General features: G+C 51.4%; 7 protein-coding genes across 7 annotated transcripts; 4 read left to right on the top strand and 3 right to left on the bottom strand.

Annotated features, from left to right (window-relative positions):
* The first annotated feature begins 216 nt into the window (after nt 1–216).
* Nucleotides 217–3,489, top strand: P153DRAFT_208382 (uncharacterized protein). Its single transcript, XM_033662547.1, has one exon. It carries the CDS (start codon nt 406–408, stop codon nt 3,277–3,279), a length of 2,874 nt encoding a protein of 957 aa, XP_033525380.1. The 5' UTR covers nt 217–405; the 3' UTR covers nt 3,280–3,489.
* A 792-nt stretch (nt 3,490–4,281) lies between these two features.
* On the bottom strand, nt 4,282–5,345 carry P153DRAFT_365614 (UPF0041-domain-containing protein). Its single transcript, XM_033667860.1, has 2 exons — nt 5,116–5,345; nt 4,282–5,051 (listed from the first exon to the last, which is right to left on the bottom strand). Exons 1-2 carry the CDS (start codon nt 5,259–5,261, stop codon nt 4,724–4,726), a joined length of 474 nt encoding a protein of 157 aa, XP_033525379.1. The 5' UTR covers nt 5,262–5,345; the 3' UTR covers nt 4,282–4,723.
* P153DRAFT_365612 (NADH dehydrogenase, alpha subcomplex, subunit 2) lies at nt 5,238–5,972 on the top strand. The gene is made up of 3 exons (XM_033667859.1): nt 5,238–5,609; nt 5,690–5,796; nt 5,852–5,972. Exons 1-3 carry the CDS (start codon nt 5,524–5,526, stop codon nt 5,941–5,943), a joined length of 285 nt encoding a protein of 94 aa, XP_033525378.1. The 5' UTR covers nt 5,238–5,523; the 3' UTR covers nt 5,944–5,972.
* Nucleotides 5,973–6,415: 443 nt separating this feature from the next.
* On the top strand, nt 6,416–7,475 carry P153DRAFT_395385 (uncharacterized protein). The gene is made up of 2 exons (XM_033671399.1): nt 6,416–7,127; nt 7,186–7,475. Exons 1-2 carry the CDS (start codon nt 6,545–6,547, stop codon nt 7,458–7,460), a joined length of 858 nt encoding a protein of 285 aa, XP_033525377.1. The 5' UTR covers nt 6,416–6,544; the 3' UTR covers nt 7,461–7,475.
* Nucleotides 7,476–7,682: 207 nt separating this feature from the next.
* Nucleotides 7,683–8,742, top strand: P153DRAFT_365611 (uncharacterized protein). The gene is made up of 2 exons (XM_033667858.1): nt 7,683–8,292; nt 8,355–8,742. Exons 1-2 carry the CDS (start codon nt 7,734–7,736, stop codon nt 8,567–8,569), a joined length of 774 nt encoding a protein of 257 aa, XP_033525376.1. The 5' UTR covers nt 7,683–7,733; the 3' UTR covers nt 8,570–8,742.
* An 18-nt stretch (nt 8,743–8,760) lies between these two features.
* Nucleotides 8,761–10,238, bottom strand: P153DRAFT_337091 (uncharacterized protein; the record flags this gene model as incomplete). The annotated part of the gene is made up of 1 exon (XM_033665730.1): nt 8,761–10,238. The coding sequence occupies one exon, from the start codon at nt 10,236–10,238 to the stop codon at nt 8,943–8,945; it is 1,296 nt and encodes a 431-aa protein (XP_033525375.1). The 3' UTR covers nt 8,761–8,942.
* Nucleotides 10,239–12,786: 2,548 nt separating this feature from the next.
* Nucleotides 12,787–14,055, bottom strand: P153DRAFT_421974 (uncharacterized protein). The gene has a single exon (XM_033672342.1). The coding sequence runs from the start codon at nt 13,925–13,927 to the stop codon at nt 12,824–12,826; it is 1,104 nt and encodes a 367-aa protein (XP_033525374.1). The 5' UTR covers nt 13,928–14,055; the 3' UTR covers nt 12,787–12,823.
* Nucleotides 14,056–16,623: the final 2,568 nt, after the last annotated feature.

Genomic DNA, 16,623 nt, shown 5'->3' with positions numbered 1-16,623 from the left:
TGTACGCGCCAACGTCATGTCACGCATGGGGATGCGGGTCAGGAGTGGCAGCCTTTACACAGCGACAGGCGACCAGGCAGGGATGACTTCCTTGATTGCCGGTCACGGTCCAAACATATCGCCCAGCTTCTGGAGATTTGTTGACTGCCAGGACGCGTCCTTTGTCCTCTTAAGCACGCGAACAGCATGCATCACTCTTCACCCTGCAGCTCGACAACATGCTGCGAAGAATGTCCAGACAGGTGGCTGAGGTTAGCGAGGGCGAGAATAAGATGGAAAGGAAGAGAAGCAAGCGGGAGAGGCTTGTCCGGTTCTTCAGACCCAGGAAAGAGCAGCCACCGAGTCACAATGTAACCCGCCTGGACTACCGTCTTATCTTTACCTCGCCACCATTTCAGTGAGCTGATGTTCTTCCAGTCCAATGCGCTTGCTGTCATCGACAAACCAGCCCCTCCAGAACGGTCGCAAAGCTCGTATACTGCTGAAGCCGAACCATCCAAGCCTGAGCAACCGATCTGCTCCGTCGAGATGGCAGACCCATCTCCTCCAATAGACCCAACAATAGAACCTCCACCCGAGCCCTCTGTACAACAGCCTGAGCAACCACTCGCGCCGAGCCCACCACCAGAGGTGCAAGAGGAACAGAGAGTCGAGGTGCTTGACGAGGACCAAATACGCGCCCTCTTTGCAGGGGCTCCACGTTTTAGCATCACAAGACTAGAAAACCACCCCACAATCACAGCTTCATACCCATGGGACAGCGATGCCACTGCACGCGTCGTGTCTGACTCAGTCAAGCCGGTCAAGCCTGCCTTCTTGGCTGCAACTATGCACAGACACCTGGACAACGCACAACAAACCGCGCAGAAAGAACAAATGCACCAGGGGTATGAAATAGACGTTGTCGAAATGCCGAACATGCTCAGTGCTCAGGGCCTCGAGCCAGGCAGCGTTGGCTCCTCTCATTTCTTGGAGTTACCCATGGCTGATGTCCTCATTAGCGACCTGCAGCAGTCTCGATCCAGCCTGGAACTAGGAACTACAAAAAACATGGAGATCATGCAAACGAATCCTGAGCGAATCGGCATCCGTCCTGTGGAAACGAGCCTGATCTATGATCGTCTTATCGAATTTTGTGACTTGTACAAGGGACTCCAAGAAAGTGCTGAACAAAGGATGAGCTTCCGCTCAAGTACAGGCGACCTATACGCAAATCTGTTCAGTAAATTTCTTACCCCTCCAGGTTACGATGGATCGACCGATGATCCGACAGGGTTACAAGTACAAATTGTGACGTTGTTCAAAATACTGAAACTGGAAGATGTTTGGTACGATTTCAGTCTCGTGGAGTGGAGAATCAAGTTAGGCCAGGTGCTTTGGAGCGAACCAGTTGAACACGAAAGTCCGCCTATGTGGACAGAGCGAGATATACTGCTGCTTCAAATAACCCTGGCTTGCGAGCTGTTACTACGGCTCGATGCCCTTGCATCAGCGGACATAGAGGATATGAAGCATCAGTCGGGCGTGGATCATCGGAGTATGCAGGATTTTCTTGACCTCAAGACCAAGAAGATCGACTGGGACCTCGTCTTGGCGAGAAGGTTTCTGGACAACATCAGGGTCGTGATGAGCGATGATGACGATACACCTGCACCAGTCTCCAAAGCGCGCGCTTTGCTCAACATGTGGAATGGAAGTACACCAGAAGAGCCACGAAAGCCGGACATCATCTTGCTCCCTATACATCAAGAAAGCCAGCTTTCAGGGCTGCTTCATTTCGCGAAGACAATTGAGTGGCCAGACATCGACAGGTTGCAAGGAGACTTGACCCGGAAGTTGGGACTTTTTCACAACTCTGCACAGTCTGGGCAACCCGTCTCGCCAGATGGAAGGTTCTTTGATGCTACCACACCATCTTCCATAAGCATCTACGGAACTCCTCTGCAAACTCCGCGCTCTACAGACGTGCATGATGGCTACTTTGGGCGTGTTGGCAAGCATACTCTCAATCGTAACAACTCACGCTCCTTGCGAATGCCACTCTCTGTGGGACCAACGCTTTCCCCTCAGCTAGAATCACTCGGGGGCGACCCCGACGCTGTATTGGATAACGTAGGCGGCTGGCTCAGTCGATCATTTTTAACCGGGCTTATACTTCCAGGGGAGGCCATTTCACACTTTCTTATATCCACACTTCTTGAGAACGATAAGCTTGCCATTGCTGCATTAGGTGATTCTGCCAACTTGTACGGTGGGTTTGTTTATGCCAATCGAACCTGGTGGAGTAAAAGCTCTATCGTCGGGCGTGTATTGGCATGCGTTGAAGGCGCTGTAGAATGCATGGGCTGGATCTCTTTCCAGAGGTTACCGGAAGGATCAGCCGATGGTTGGATTGCTATACACAGCGAGCAGCTCCCATTATCGCATTCGATACGTATCACAGCCGAAGAGGATGTAGTAGCCCAGGATTCAGCCATAATACCTGATGACGACCGGGATTCTCTCAAGTCCAAGGACCTCACACTACCATACGATCTTGATACCCTTCCAAATCCCTCGATCACTTTCACGCGCTGGGAACTGACGCCATTGAACTCGGATTTGCTTGATGTGGATGTCACTCCGGGTCTATCTATTGAAAGCGACGTTCACGTGCCGTCGCTCATTTTCACGGCTCACAGTCAGGAAATCAACCACACACTCACCCTCGCCTACGATATACAATTCATTACTTCCTGGCCATGCAGGCCGCCTGCCTCAGCCACCGCTCCGGCGCCGGCCCCAGTATTGCGACATGTACCGACCCGCTCGATCACGGACACAGTGTCGCGTACATCCTCCAAGCGCAGCGAGATTACCAGACTATCTCGCCGCAGTAGTCATGGTTTTGAGCCACTGTTATCCCACCCCCCGGGCTCTCCAGATATTGCACCACAGCGCACGTACACCGAAGGCGAGCAGGATGTGCCGTCGACAAAACCCATTCCTATGAATGCACATCCTCTCCATACAGCCTACAAGTACGAACTTATGCCAGCAATCGACGTACTAGACTCGGAATTTGTCCCTCCCTTTCCAATGACGGGATCGAATTCGTCGGACAAAAAAGCAGTCCTTGTTCTCGATGCGCGGGACTCGACAGACATGCAACTTCTTGCGCGAGCTTGGTGTGCGGAGAAAGGCCTGCATGCACTTATCGGGCGAGTGGAACGCACTTGTCTGGCCTGTTGCATTCGCGAAGCCCGTGGATTGGGCGTGAACGTTGTCATTAGGGTGTAGAAAGCTTGAGATCTATTTTTGGCGACACGGCGTGTTCATCTTGCTTCGTGGCGAGAATCTCTGGCTCATATACCCAGGCAGTGCATCTCCCACTGCGTACGGACACGCATGTCACTCGACGTACGGACACGGGCGTAATTCTCTCGTGGCCTCGCTTGCGCTGAATATCGTCGACGAGGCGCAAGCAAGGCAGTGCATCAGCTTAGACGGCAGACTAGCTTGTTGTGGGAGTAGCTACTTTATATGCGGGAGGCCTTGATTTGCTGATCACCATCCGCGACTCATCCTTCAGCGAAACATATAAGGCCCCGCTCATGGCTATTTGACGACGCCATCATTGTTATCTTCTATTCGCGTTCTTCAGTATCATCGTGCGCAAAGTCATTCAAACATTATCGTCTCCCCATTCTCCACCATGAATTATACACCCGTGTCCGACGCATCGCCCGACAACTCTGGAGCGCAGTTCGAAGAATTGCGTGATGACGGCAACACGCCGCGCGAGCACACTGGAATGGCAGGCGGCGCCGATGTCATTGCGAACTTTTTCATGGCGACGGTTGCATTGATTGCATCTGGGTTCCATGGTTGCGGAGAATGCTGCGTGTCGAGTTGTTGTTTATGCTGTAGTTTGGGTGGTGGGTCTTGAGCGAAGAGGAAGAGAAGAATCGAACCGACTGAGGAGTGCATTTCATCTGTGTGGGTTGAAGACGGGGTGAACTTTGCCCTGCGAATTGCGAGGGAGCGAGGTCGTTGCTGGACGTCTTGCCATGTCTGTTTACATACCAACGCCGCAACACAATCTTCTGCTCGACCCTGTTTCTATCGCCATGGAGTCGCTGTTATCCTTTCGCTGAATGGACGTTGAGGGATTGATCACATTGTCGACGAAATGGTTACCAAGATTAAGCACACATCACTTAGGAATGGAATACAGCGAAATGCATGTGCTGGGAGCGAATTCAGCACATCGAGGCATTGATGGAGGGCAAAGAGTAGTGTGGGGGGTGGAGACGAAACTGTGGTGGAAGAATTTAGACGAGTTTTTCTATCGAAAGAGGTTATGAAGTGTTCTGGGTGGGAGCAAATGTGGTAGGATGGGTGGATGGGGAGACCGCCCAAGGAGGTGATTGGAAGCTCTTTGTGGTCTGAGTGGTAGATGGAGTGAAATGGTCGTTTAGTTCGACCAACGCTATGGACGTTAGTTGAGGTCGTAAGTGACTGGATAAACATAGACGGGTTTGATCAAGGGGGACTCAAATTGGTTGACTTATGACACATAACATGCCTTCTCAAGGTATTCCAAAAGGCCGTTTGCCTGGTTCAGATGTCGAAATAAATCGGGTACATCAGCCCACTTTTCAATTCCAAGCTCAACCACTCCACGGCCAGAGAGATGCCATACAAGTCCCCTCTCACTTCTTCCCTGCCTGTTCTTCCCCGCTTATGACTTGACAATCCTTTCAGCCTTATCCGCCGTGGCCTTCAAATCCTGCTCCAGGGCCTTACCCTCGCCCTTAGCCTGCCCCTCAGTACCCTCCAAGCTCTTGTTATACGAGTAGATGCGAGCAACCTGTGTTCCACCGACAACGAAAACCAGAGCATTAACAGCGGCAAGAGCAACATTCTTGGGGCGGATCACAAAGCACCAGCGGGTCCAGATGGCGCCCGTGCACATAAGGGCGAAGTTCTGGGTGAAGGAGAGCTGCGAGGCCGGGCGGCTAAAGTCCGATGCGCCGGCGAGAACCATGCCCCATTTCATGACGGGGGCCCTGGAGTGGGAGTTAGCTGGCTGGAGAGGGCGAGTCCAAGCAAGGGGTTATGAGGGAGGCACACCAGAAGTGGACTGTCTTGGGGCCGACGGGGCTCTCCCAGAACTTTGCGAAGCCGGCGGGTTGTGCGCCCGCGGCGGTGTTTACTCGTCGGCGGCCATAGGCGTTGCGGAAGGAGCTGAAGATGCGGGCGCCGGGGCGGAAGGACATTATGATGGTTGGTGACGTGTGGGGAGAGGGACGATTGCGGTGACTGGGCGTGACTTTGTCGTTTGTGAAGTCGGTGTCGCCAATCTCACGAGCACAGAGATATCGGAATTACGGTCTTGTTTTCCCCGTTGCGCTTTACCGCTTTGGGGGAGGCGTGATCATTGAGCTTGAGGAACGGAACATCGTCAACGTCGACAACGATTGGTGGTGATTGACGACGACACACCAATTGAGACCCTCACTCGGCCCCTCTACACTCACCATGGCGTCCAAATATGCCTTTTCCTCGGGCCTGAAGGAGCTGAGGTTCCTGTTCTGTCAGTCGAGCGAGCACAGCGCTGCGACAAGGTACGCGACACTTCCCACGCTGGATCTGCGGATGCGCGGCCAGAGATGCGACACGACCACCATGCTGACCCAAGGCATAGAAACTTCCTCTCGAGCACCTACCCTACCATGAAGCAGCAAAACCCCAACACCCCGATTCTGATCCGGGAAGCCAGCGGCATCGAGCCCAAGGTCTACGCGCGCTTTGGTGCGTGCCACCCACTGTCCGTGTCAAGAGGAATACTAACCGCTGCGTACTGCAGATTTTGGAAAAGAGAAGTCGCTCTCCTTGAAGGGCATGGACAACAAGAGCATCGAAAGTGAGGTCACACGGCTTGCTCAATCCAAGATATAATTCCTGTCGATTGTGGGCAGTAATGATTTGGGAAGGAAGAAAAGAGACATAAAGCCATCTCAGAGTAGATGTACATGTATTATCACGAATTTACTTGTTACAGCTACTGCTATATCGTAATTACCAAGTGGGCTGAGAAATGGCCACACGAGCAGCACATGTTCATTTGAGTATGAAAGAACTGCCAGGGTTGTCGTTTCGCAAAGACTACGTCAACAGAGAGTACATGCGCCAACTGTAAGATATTAGGAAGCGTCACGTTTTTCCACATTTCCACGTCGTTACAATCAACATGGACTACCTTTTCAACTATATTCTCTCAATCTCAATATTCTCTCAATCTCAATATTCTCTCAATCTTCAGTTTCCAATACAATTTTCCTCGTCATATCAATCACCACAATCGAAACATCCAATCTTCTAAATTAGCCGCCAGGCCCCAGCCATCCTATTGGTCTTTGTTCTTCTTTCACCTGCGCAGCGCACAGCCCCCTCAACTACCCCCACTCTGATCGCGTGGCGTACTACAACATCGCGCAACCACCACACGATAAACACTCTCCACTCCACCCCCAACCACACAACTCCCAACCCAACTACCATGGCATTTCTTGCCCACGCCTGGAAAGTTCTCGATGGAGTCGGCCAAGAAGCAGGGAAACATATTGGAGGCGCGGCTGTTCACACTTGGAAGCACCTCGACGCATTCGGTAAAGAGGCTGGGAAACACATCGGCGGCGCCGCAGTCGAAACAGCAAAAGCGCTCGATGGCTTTGGTCAAGAAGCGGGAAAACATATCGGCGGTGCAGCAGTTCACACTGCCAAGACACTCGACGGCTTCGGCAAAGAGGCGGGAAAGCATGTAGGCGGCGCAGCAGTGCACACTTGGAAGCATCTCGACGCGTTTGGGCAAGAAGCAGGGAAGCACATTGGTGGTGCAGCAGCTCACACTGCCGTAACGCTTGACGGCTTTGGCAAAGAGGCAGGAAAACATGTTGGTGGCGCAGCAGTGCAGACGTGGAAGCATCTTGACGCCTTTGGCCAAAAGGCAGGAAAATGGGTCGCCGCGCACCCTGGTGAGACGATCGGTATAGCGAGCTGCATTGTCGCAGCACCGCTTGCCATCGCCGCTACGCCTCTTGTTCTGGGTGCTGCGGGGTTCGGAGCGGGTGGTGTAGCTGCCGGTATGCTTGCTTTTTCTGCCTTCTACATGCTAAGTATCCGCTGATCAGGATTCTGCAGGTTCTGCGGCTGCGGCTGCACAGGCAACTATTGGTAATGTTGCAGCGGGGAGTGTGTTTGCTGTGCTGCAGAGCGCTGGCGCCGGGGGTGCAGGGATGGCCGTTGTTAGTGGGGTTGTGGGGACGTCTGCTACAGTGGCTGCTGTTGGGGCGACGGCTCCGGCGGTGATTAGGGCTGTGATTGAGGATCAGGGTAAAGAGGATGAGGTCGAGGATAAAGAGGGCGGTGAAAAGGGCAGGACGAATGACACCGTATCATCCAAGAGCGAGTTGTAGTCTCCAGATCTAGCGGTCTTACTCTGTACGACGCGAAGCGTTGTAGTATAAACGTGTGCATCTAATAGATGTACCAGCTAGACTGAATAACACCTGTTTCTCAACAATTCAGGCGATTGCATAGGATTGGCCCACTCCCTTATCTCCCAATCCCGCCATCTTTTCCTTCACTTCCATGTAGCGAGTGACGTACACCAAGCTTCCCCGCGTTCCAATCAATCTCCGCACCCTACAACCATAACCTACACAGCACACGCGATCTCCATACTCAGCATGGGCATCCTAGACAATCCATGGAAAGCTATCGACGACATCAGCAAAGCAGCATCGCAACATATCGGGCCCGCAGCAGCAGAAGCCTGGAAGCACGTGGACAAGCTTAGTAAAGAAGCTGCAGCCCACGCCGGCCCAGCCGCAGAAGAAGCCCTCAAACACGCAAAAGCGTTTACCCAAGATACCGCTGCGCCCGCATACAAGCGCCTGGAGACGGCGGCGAAAGACGCTTCCCGCCATGTTGGAGATTTCGACTGGACGTCTCTGACTCGTTTTGGTGAAGATACGGGCAAACTTGTTGGGGCCACGGCAGACGAGGTATGGACTTCGCTGCTGAGCGGACAGATGCTCGATGCCGTGAGTCAGAAAGGTGGTTCCATGTTCGAAAACGTGCGAGAGCATGTACCCGGTTTGGGCGATAGGGTCGTTGCGTGGATTGTACAGCATCCCAAGGAAGCCGCTGCGCTTGTGGCATGCATCCTCGCTGCTCCAGCTGCCATGGCTGTCACGCCCGCCGCCTTGGGGCTTGCTGGTTTTACTGCCGGGGGGACGGTTGCTGGTACGTGTTCGCGTTCTAAGACTATATCTTCGGGTACGTTGATGGCTGAGAGTAGTTCCTAGGATCTCTTGCTGCTGCAGCGCAGGCTGGCATAGGACATGTAGCTATTGGGAGCTTGTTCGCTGTGCTGCAGAGTGCTGGGGCTGGTGGTTCAGGTCTTATTGCTGTCAAGGCAGTTGCTGGAAGCTCGGTTATGACGGGAACTTGCAGTGCTGCGGCTGTGAGCTTTCTGGAGGCCATGAAGAAGGGAAAGAATGGCGAGGATAGAGAGAAGTAGATGATTACAAACAGCTTGGATGAGATTGTGCGGGGAATTTGACCTGACACACTGAGGACAGCTCAGTTCCTGTCGTGTTTAGACTAGAAATTTATCTTCAGATGATTGACGCCTGAAGGGATAATAGTGTGGTTCAAAGTTAGTTCGGATATTACAAGTCCGTGGAGACACATCGTTTCAACATTAGATCTCTACGTTCATCCGACATTCCGGCGACCAAATCTCGAGCTATATACCGAAACGCTCTCCAAATTTTCGTATTACCATTACCTGCAATACCGCTCGTTCATAAACAACCCGAAACCCAAGGAGCCCAAAAAGGGGGTATAGTACGTTCCTCGCAATCCGAAAGACCCATATTCCGCCATATCGCTCACTTTTTTCCCAAGCGAAACCTTCTGAACAAGCCACTCAAACACCCCCCTTCTTTCTCGCTTCCCTTCTCATCCTCGTCGGCGGACATTTCCCGAATCATCATCAGCTCTTTCTCTTTCTCACTCTCGAGTTCATTAGCCCTCCTCACTCTCTCTTTGACCAGAGCTCTGTGCTTATCCGCAAATCCCAGCTTCGCTGTTTCCCGCTCCAATTTCCACATCGTGAGATTCTCTCGGCTAGGCATGGCCCGTTTCTCAAGACTCTGCGTGTACGTAGCCATGTCGACACTCATTGCTCTGTCTTTCTGCGGCGGGGAACGAACGCGATGAGGAATTGTAGCACTGGACCGCGAGCGAGAATGCTGTTGGTTGGAGATGGGGTGCTTAACATATTCATAGTGCGGATTTGCATTCAACCATGACTCGTGCGTGAATGTGACTACGGGGGGAGATCTGCGATGGTTTGATGTGTGCTCATGAGACGATGCTGTAAGGGCAGCGAGAGATTCGATGTGTGCTCTCTCGACCTGACTGTAGTATCTTTGCGGCTTTGGCCTTGGCGAGGAGCGAGGTGAATGTGTATCAACCATCATGTTGTATATGGGCAGAGATGATGTGCGTGAGGCTGGAACAGTTTTTGAGTTCATCGATCGAGCTGACTGGCCTACAGCAATGTCATATTGATGTTGATGGAAAGCGACATTTGGGTAGTGATGCTGGTATGGTGATGGTAACATCGTTCGCATGGGAGGTATAGCCTGCAAGGTGTACGACTGATCGGAACAGCCTGATCTGGGCCGTCGAATAGCAGAATCGCGCCCAGAGTGATATGAGCTCGAATCTGTCCTCAAATGCCTGGAGGACCTAGTGTCAAGACTGTAACGATCAGCCTGTCCGGTCGTGCCACCAACACTAGAAGGCCGTTCGAGTAACTGAGGAGGATTGCTCGTGGGGTGATTATTTCTGGGTAGATATCGTTCACCTGAATCAGTCCGATCGTGAACCGCTCGAGATTGGGCCAGAGGTGATGGAGACATTCTCGGTAGTGTCGATAGAGTTATGGCGTATGTACTGTGACCTGGAGGCTCTCGCTGAGCTATTGTACTCGCCACTGTCTGCTTGAGTTGGATCCTTGCTTGAGCCCTTCTCGCATTCCAACCTTGCTCGTATTGCAACGACTGTATTGGAGCATCAAAAACTTGTGTTGAAAGCGAGTGTTGTGGTGCTGACGTATACGATGGTGCGCGTGTGGTCGAATAGTGGGCATGGAGTCCCTCAGATGACGACACTCGCATGTCGTCAGGGCTTGATGAGACCCTCCTTGCCCTATTTTGTGTTCCTAACTGTCCTGCTCGGGCATAGTATCTCGTTGCATTGAATGAGCCGAAATCTGATGACGCATTGCTAGGAACGGGCAGCTCACTGATACTTCGCAGTGTCCGTCGATGGCCTGGTGGTGAGTGACTCTTATTAGAATGTGGACTAAGTGGAGCTGCAACGTTTGGATGCAGCTTCTGAAGAGGCATTAGAGATGCTGCTGCAGTAGAACGCTGTGAAGACCGCTGTCGATGTTGAAGTGCCTGAGATAACGATTTGAAGCTTGATAGGAGGCCAGATGTTCACGATCTAAGCCTCGAAGGATGCTGTGATACCTTTGATATTAGAAGAAGAGCGAACTGCTAGTACTTTAGAAAGTTAGGCGTGACCAGGTACGTAATGAAATAGAACACTTTGGGAGGGATTCACCACATCCAGTGTCACGGGACGGGCAAAGAGATGTGGGGGGTATCCAACGCATCATAATCTGGATCGCGGAAGGCTCTCTATATGAAGTGACTAAATGCTTTGCCAACAAAACACGACGGATCGCGTTAGTCGTGAGCATCGGGTGGAGCTGAAGGTTGTGTGACTTCCTTGCATGTACTCCGGAACGGGTTGCGGACCCTTGAAAGGTCTGTTCGGTTTGTTGGCGTTCCACAGCCGAAAGAAAGACGCGTGGATACCATGCGAGGACAGCACTGCTTCGTGTGTGCACCCGGGTGAATAGACTCCTATGATTGGCCAAGTCGTTGTCAGGCAAGAAGAAAGGGTCCATGTTGAGAAAAGAGAAGCGTCGTCGTCAATGTTTTTTTATTCTCAAGAATCTTATGGCCGCAAGCACAGACTGCCCTCTAGTGCTCGTGACCGTTTCCATATCAGTAAGCTATCTCTTGTAGGAGAGGCTACTTTGATGTTCCTGAGCGCTAGGCTTGATATACATAACAAGAGATGTAGTGTTTCTCAAAGACAACATCCAGTGGCCTTGCACGTTTCATACTTCCTGAAACTCAGGTATCACAACCTGGTTCGACTTTGTTGGTTCTTTGCAGGAAAAAACAAATCGATGTCGCAACACTACAGGGGGTATAATGGCGTAGAGATACGAAAGACGCGGCTAATGGGTTGACCCGATTACTGGGTATGTGTACCCATTGAAGATCCAGATTGCTCCTGAATGACTGCTCTTTCGCCGCATTCCTGGGTGTTTTCCGTTTGCTTTTGCGAGCATAACCGAGGAAACTAGCCTCTCGATGAAGTTTGCTGGCTCGTGTAGGGGTTGAGTGGAATATTACTGAGTATTGTCAAAACATGAACTTGCACTGTGCATTAGGATAAGCCTAAGACAGAACGCCACTACGAATTGCGGCCGGAGGTCGAACAGTTGTCAAGACGATGTCTGAGATAATGAGTCTGTGGTGTCTTCTTCGCGGAACTAAAAGAGGGGGTAGCGGCTTGGCGCTAGAAGTTAGTGTTTCCTCGCAAACATCCCTCGTCGCTCACTCGATCCGAAGCTCACCGTCTTTTATCGATATAGTAGCAAGAATTGTTGTTTTCACCCAGCATATGTTTCAGATCTCGGAAGCACAAATAGAGGTCGTATATGCAAGCTCTAGCAACCAACTAGCTAGAAGATCTCCAGCGCTACTATCCATTGGTAGCTGATAGGTACATCCAAGCCCGACAACAAAAGCTCTCACGGATCAAATGCCTATTGCTGTACTTTAGGCATGTCTCGCTCTTCTCGTCCCAAGAGCGCATTCTGAGGCTGTTGGTTGGTTCAATGTTTACAACCGCAAAGGATTCGCGTTTTAGCGAACCTATGACGAAGCGCATGATGTCATCCATGATAGATACGTTTCTAGTCTAAAGACAAAGTAGCTCTCATCTGACTACACAGAATTTCATAGCCAAAGAGGATAGCGAGACAACTTGCGTGCTCGTTGGTCTTATCGGATACGCTTTTGTCACAGCTCTAAAACCCATCGATTGTGAAGACGAACTGAAGCCCGATTCCTCTCGATTCCCTGAATTAGCATATGGAATCGAGGGCAAATGTGTTGCTTGGCGCAAAGAAGCCATGGCCCTTTTCGAGAAGCATAAACTAGACTCTACAAAAGTGCCAGCCGATACAATTGTTCTTCTGGAAAGACTCGAGCATGTGACGAGTTACAACGAGAATGTTGCTTTGAAAGGTTGGACAAAGAGGATGAAGCACCCGCAGGTTCAGAAGGAGACTCGGAATCGTGGGACGTGATGTTCAACGTGTACAAGGAGAAGAACAAGCCGAGGATGTACAACATTACTACGATATCACAAAGATGACGAGGACACAACGAGCGGAAACGTCATATGACGGCGAAGACCCATTGGCAGATTTTCTAGCTAAGGCTCTCAAAGAGAACTTGCTTGGGGTTAATCGAATGGAATGTAATGGGGATAATGGGCTATATAGCATAAAGATACCCTTGCGTGAGTTGATTGTTTGTCAAGCGGAATTTGGAATTCACTTTCCATTTGATATTGGTTACAACAAACACATACTGGGAGTGGCAATCGAGCATCATTGCACCTTCCCACGGCCATCTACTAACCAAATCTCTTCAACTATACCCTTCCGATACGCATAGTAAACATCGTGTAAGTTGATGGTCGGATCAATATGGCTGGGAACCATCTCGACGCGATCGCCGACCTTCAAATCCGGTCCATCGGTCCAAGCAAGCGATCCATGCTCATCACCCATAACCCCGTACGCATATCCCGCCGTCTTGCACTCCGCCAGCCCACTATCTGTAGTCAGAGACTTCAACCCCGCATCAATCGTGACACACTTTGGGCCTTGCTTGCTGAGGACTGTAGACAGAATAGTCAAACTGTTCGAGTACTTTGATCCAACAGCATTGCGATAATCTGTGTCCATGAACAAGAAAGATCCGGGCTGGACTTCGGTAACGCCAGGAACTGTGACGCAGAACTCCGCTGTACCAGTCCCTCCCGTGGTGACTACATCGATCTGATGCCCGTCTTTCCGCAACGCATCCGCGGTCTGTGTGAGAATCTGCATGGACTCCAGACACAGTCTCTTCCTCTCCTCCAGCCCGTGAATATGCTGTAAGTGACCCTCATACCCCTGCACCCCAATCAACCGGAGATGCTTCAGTCCGGCGACAGTCTTCGCGAGTTTCAACGCAGGCTCACCCGGCTGCACACCCGTCCTATGCAATCCGACGTCCAAATCAATCAGCGTCATGATTCTCTCTTCCGCGCCGCTTTTCTCTAGCGCCTCATCAATAGCTCTCGCCCCTTCTTCGCTATCAACTACAATCCTAATCTCCCTGAACTTTGCAAACAACTCCACGAGCCTCTGCACCTTTGCTGCCCCAATGATTTCACACGTGATCAACAGATCGGTAAGTCCCTTCTCGCACATGACTTCTGCTTCGCTGAGTTTTGCAACGCAAGCCCCTTTTGCACCTGCCGCGATGAGCCTTTTAGCCAAGATGGCCGACTTTGTGGTTTTAGAATGGGGACGGATATCAACACCGGTTGGGAGGAGTTGGGACATGAGTTTGGCGATGTTGGATTCCATCAAGTCCAGGTCCACGATCATGGAGGGCGTGTCGAGCGACGAGATCGGGTCCCCGACTTTAGGTGTGTATGGCATTTTTGCTGTTAGGGTTGAGATTGGACCGTTTGAGGCTTAGGACAAGATGGTGATGCGGCTCGAAAAAAGTATTTTCAGGTGATGTAGTGTACCTACAGTTGAGTTTCGTCAATCCCAATAGATGTTGTGTTGGTGATGAACGACGGATGGGTTGTGGAGGGGCCATCTCGATGTGGTAATCCGGCCGGTCAGGATCGGGCGCTAGCTTACAGAGAAGTTGTTTGTTCTCCGCCTTGTCACTGAACAAATACATTCCCTACTCTACTATTACAGGTTCAAAATCTGGACCGAGCTATCCCCCATTGTGAACATTTCGTCACGACACACCGACCGTGACGACGATTATACTATTGTACTATGGTACCGCACCAAACATAAACAACATTCGCAAATACACTGCCTTCTAGAAATCCCAAACTTCTGAGTCCTGATCCGAATGTAACGCTTCTAAGTTGGAATAAGAGCGAATTGTGTAACTAAACAATCCATCAAAGGAGTAGAAGCATCCAACCTGCTGCACCTATCACCAAGCTCTCCATCCATTTGGCAATTCCTCCACCATGTGTTGAGATAGCGGCTGCCTTACTAGTTTCGCTAATTCCGGTTGTGATGGGATCTCCGGGTTTGCCTCCACTATTACTGGAAATGGAGCTTAAGCTCGCATTCGATCGATTGGAAGAGCCTAGGCTCGCACTAGAATGACTGGCGGAGTTTGGGCTGGAGGTGTTCGCTGACATCGATTGAGTGGTGCTCGCGCTATTGCTCGCTGGAGTTCTCGGAATGGAACTCGTCTTTCCATCGATGACCAGCGCTGTTCCTTCCTCATCCAGAGAATATGTCGTTCCGCTGAGCGTGACCGCGCCGCCGGGTCTCAGCGTCGTTGACTCGTCGATGACATACATCGTTCTCCCATCTTGCACAGTTGCGGAATATACCTCCCCCCCAATAGCCAACGCTTGTATAGATGTGGTGGGCTTTTGCGCGAGTGTGGAGCTTTTGCCATTGATCACGATTATAGAGCCAGATGCGGATCTAGGCATAAAGAAAGTGGTTCCTGAAAACGTAAGGTCGCCGCCCGGAGTAAGTGTCTGATCCCCGAAGATGAAGGCGGTTGTACCACCTTCTACAGTAGCGCTGACGAGTCGAGTGGGTAAGGGAAGAACAGGCAAGCCGAGCGGAGGTAGAATTGAGGCAATGCCGTTGATGACGATAGTTGAGCCTGAGCCGCCAGATGGCAAGCTGAAAGTTGTCCCATCCAGTGTCAAAGCACCACCAGGCGAAAGAGTTTGTCCTGGTTTGAGCACGAAGATTGTGGCTCCGTTCTCTACCGTCGCGGTAATAGACTGTTTGTCTAGGATCAGGACAGGAAGGCCGGCACTCAATATTGATGTCATCCCATTGACGACTACTTTGGAACCCCGACCATTCTCTGGCATGCTGTATGTCGTTCCGTCCACAACAGCAGCACTACCTCCAGGAGCAAGCGTGTTTCCTTGCTCGAGGACGAATAGTGTAGATCCACCAATGATTGTCGCGGAAATGACGCCGCTACCTAGAGTCAAAACAGGAACCTTTGTTGCAGTCGGCATATTCTGAAGTGTCTGTGTAACACCGTTCACTACGGCGATTGTTCCACTTGGGCCCAAACTCAGTGTGTTGCCACTCACCACAATCGCTGGCCCACCTGGTTCCAGTGTCTTCGTGCCAGCGATGAACTGTCCCTGAGAGTTTGCTGTGACTGTGGTGTCTTCCATCGTGAGTACTGGACGCGGTACATGCGTTGGCCTGGGATGAAAGGCGATCGTGCTGCCATCGACGACCATCGTAGTGCCGCTCTCGCCAGTGGGTACAACGATAGGCATGATTTTGGATTCCTCAGGAGTAAATGTCACAGACCCTATCGCTATGGCTGACGGGACTCTGTCATGCTCATCAGATCTACTACTCTTATCTTGTGTTGGCTGTGCAGGATTCAGAACGAAGGTCTTGTCACCAATTGAGATCTTTTGGCCTGAGCCGTTAGACTGTGGCTGGTTTTGTTCCGTAGGACTTGGTTCGTTTCCAGACTTAGACTTCTCAGATGTTATTGTTGGTTTGGGGAGTATTGTATTACTGAGACGCTCTAGCTCTGATGTCGGGGTATGAGGAGGGTTCTTAGACTGGTTCGAGAGGTCTGAAGGCCTCATAGCCGGCTCCTGGGATGTAGTGCTGGATGCCGTGTCACATCTCAGGCAACCCTGTTTTGTGATATGAGCAGAGGTCGAGATTTGTGTTTTGTCAATCCACGTTTCTGTGGGGTACGTGATAAAAGGAGCTGGTAGTGACGATGTTGGTTGTAAGGTAAATGCTGCTGATGACTCCGGCGATGGAATTCCAGACGAGAGGCCGATATCGACAGGGCGAAGAGTACAGGTAGCGATGTCGGCACCCTTGTATTGCGACCCGATGTCTGGATCTTGCTTCAGGAAATTGATTAGTTGCTGCGGCGGCGGCAGGGGTTCACGGCTATGAGTTCTGGCAGGCGCGCTACCAGAGTAAGTCTGAATTAGGTAACTCCAATCCTCAGAGCGAGTCGGCTGCCAATTTGTCAACGTCGTGGGCACATTGTAACAAGTCGGCAGTGTCGAACCCCAATACGCTGACTGATCAGGGGCACCCCATAGATCAGTGTAGATAACATACGTTGGGCCTCTATC

The sequence above is a fragment of the Dothidotthia symphoricarpi genome, assembly GCF_010015815.1.
Source record: "Dothidotthia symphoricarpi CBS 119687 unplaced genomic scaffold P153scaffold_7, whole genome shotgun sequence".
In the NCBI taxonomy this organism is placed as follows: domain Eukaryota; kingdom Fungi; phylum Ascomycota; class Dothideomycetes; order Pleosporales; family Dothidotthiaceae; genus Dothidotthia; species Dothidotthia symphoricarpi.
This window is presented reverse-complemented; position numbering and strand designations above follow the sequence as displayed.

Bases quoted from the DNA above. Each gene is read 5' to 3' on its own strand.
- P153DRAFT_421974 (XM_033672342.1), bottom strand. From the start codon at position 13,927: ATGCCATACACACCTAAAGTCGGGGACCCGATCTCGTCGCTCGACACG.
- P153DRAFT_365614 (XM_033667860.1), bottom strand. From the start codon at position 5,261: ATGTCCTTCCGCCCCGGCGCCCGCATCTTCAGCTCCTTCCGCAACGCC. The intron at 5,052-5,115 runs GTGTGCCTCCCT...CTCCCACTCCAG, and splicing joins CCCAAGACAGTCCACTTCTG to GGCCCCCGTCATGAAATGGG.
- P153DRAFT_395385 (XM_033671399.1), top strand. From the start codon at position 6,545: ATGGCATTTCTTGCCCACGCCTGGAAAGTTCTCGATGGAGTCGGCCAA. The intron at 7,128-7,185 runs GTATGCTTGCTT...AGGATTCTGCAG, and splicing joins AGCGGGTGGTGTAGCTGCCG to GTTCTGCGGCTGCGGCTGCA.
- P153DRAFT_365611 (XM_033667858.1), top strand. From the start codon at position 7,734: ATGGGCATCCTAGACAATCCATGGAAAGCTATCGACGACATCAGCAAA. The intron at 8,293-8,354 runs GTACGTGTTCGC...AGTAGTTCCTAG, and splicing joins TGCCGGGGGGACGGTTGCTG to GATCTCTTGCTGCTGCAGCG.
- P153DRAFT_365612 (XM_033667859.1), top strand. From the start codon at position 5,524: ATGGCGTCCAAATATGCCTTTTCCTCGGGCCTGAAGGAGCTGAGGTTC. The intron at 5,610-5,689 runs GTACGCGACACT...CCCAAGGCATAG, and splicing joins GAGCACAGCGCTGCGACAAG to AAACTTCCTCTCGAGCACCT. The intron at 5,797-5,851 runs GTGCGTGCCACC...TGCGTACTGCAG, and splicing joins CAAGGTCTACGCGCGCTTTG to ATTTTGGAAAAGAGAAGTCG.
- P153DRAFT_208382 (XM_033662547.1), top strand. From the start codon at position 406: ATGTTCTTCCAGTCCAATGCGCTTGCTGTCATCGACAAACCAGCCCCT.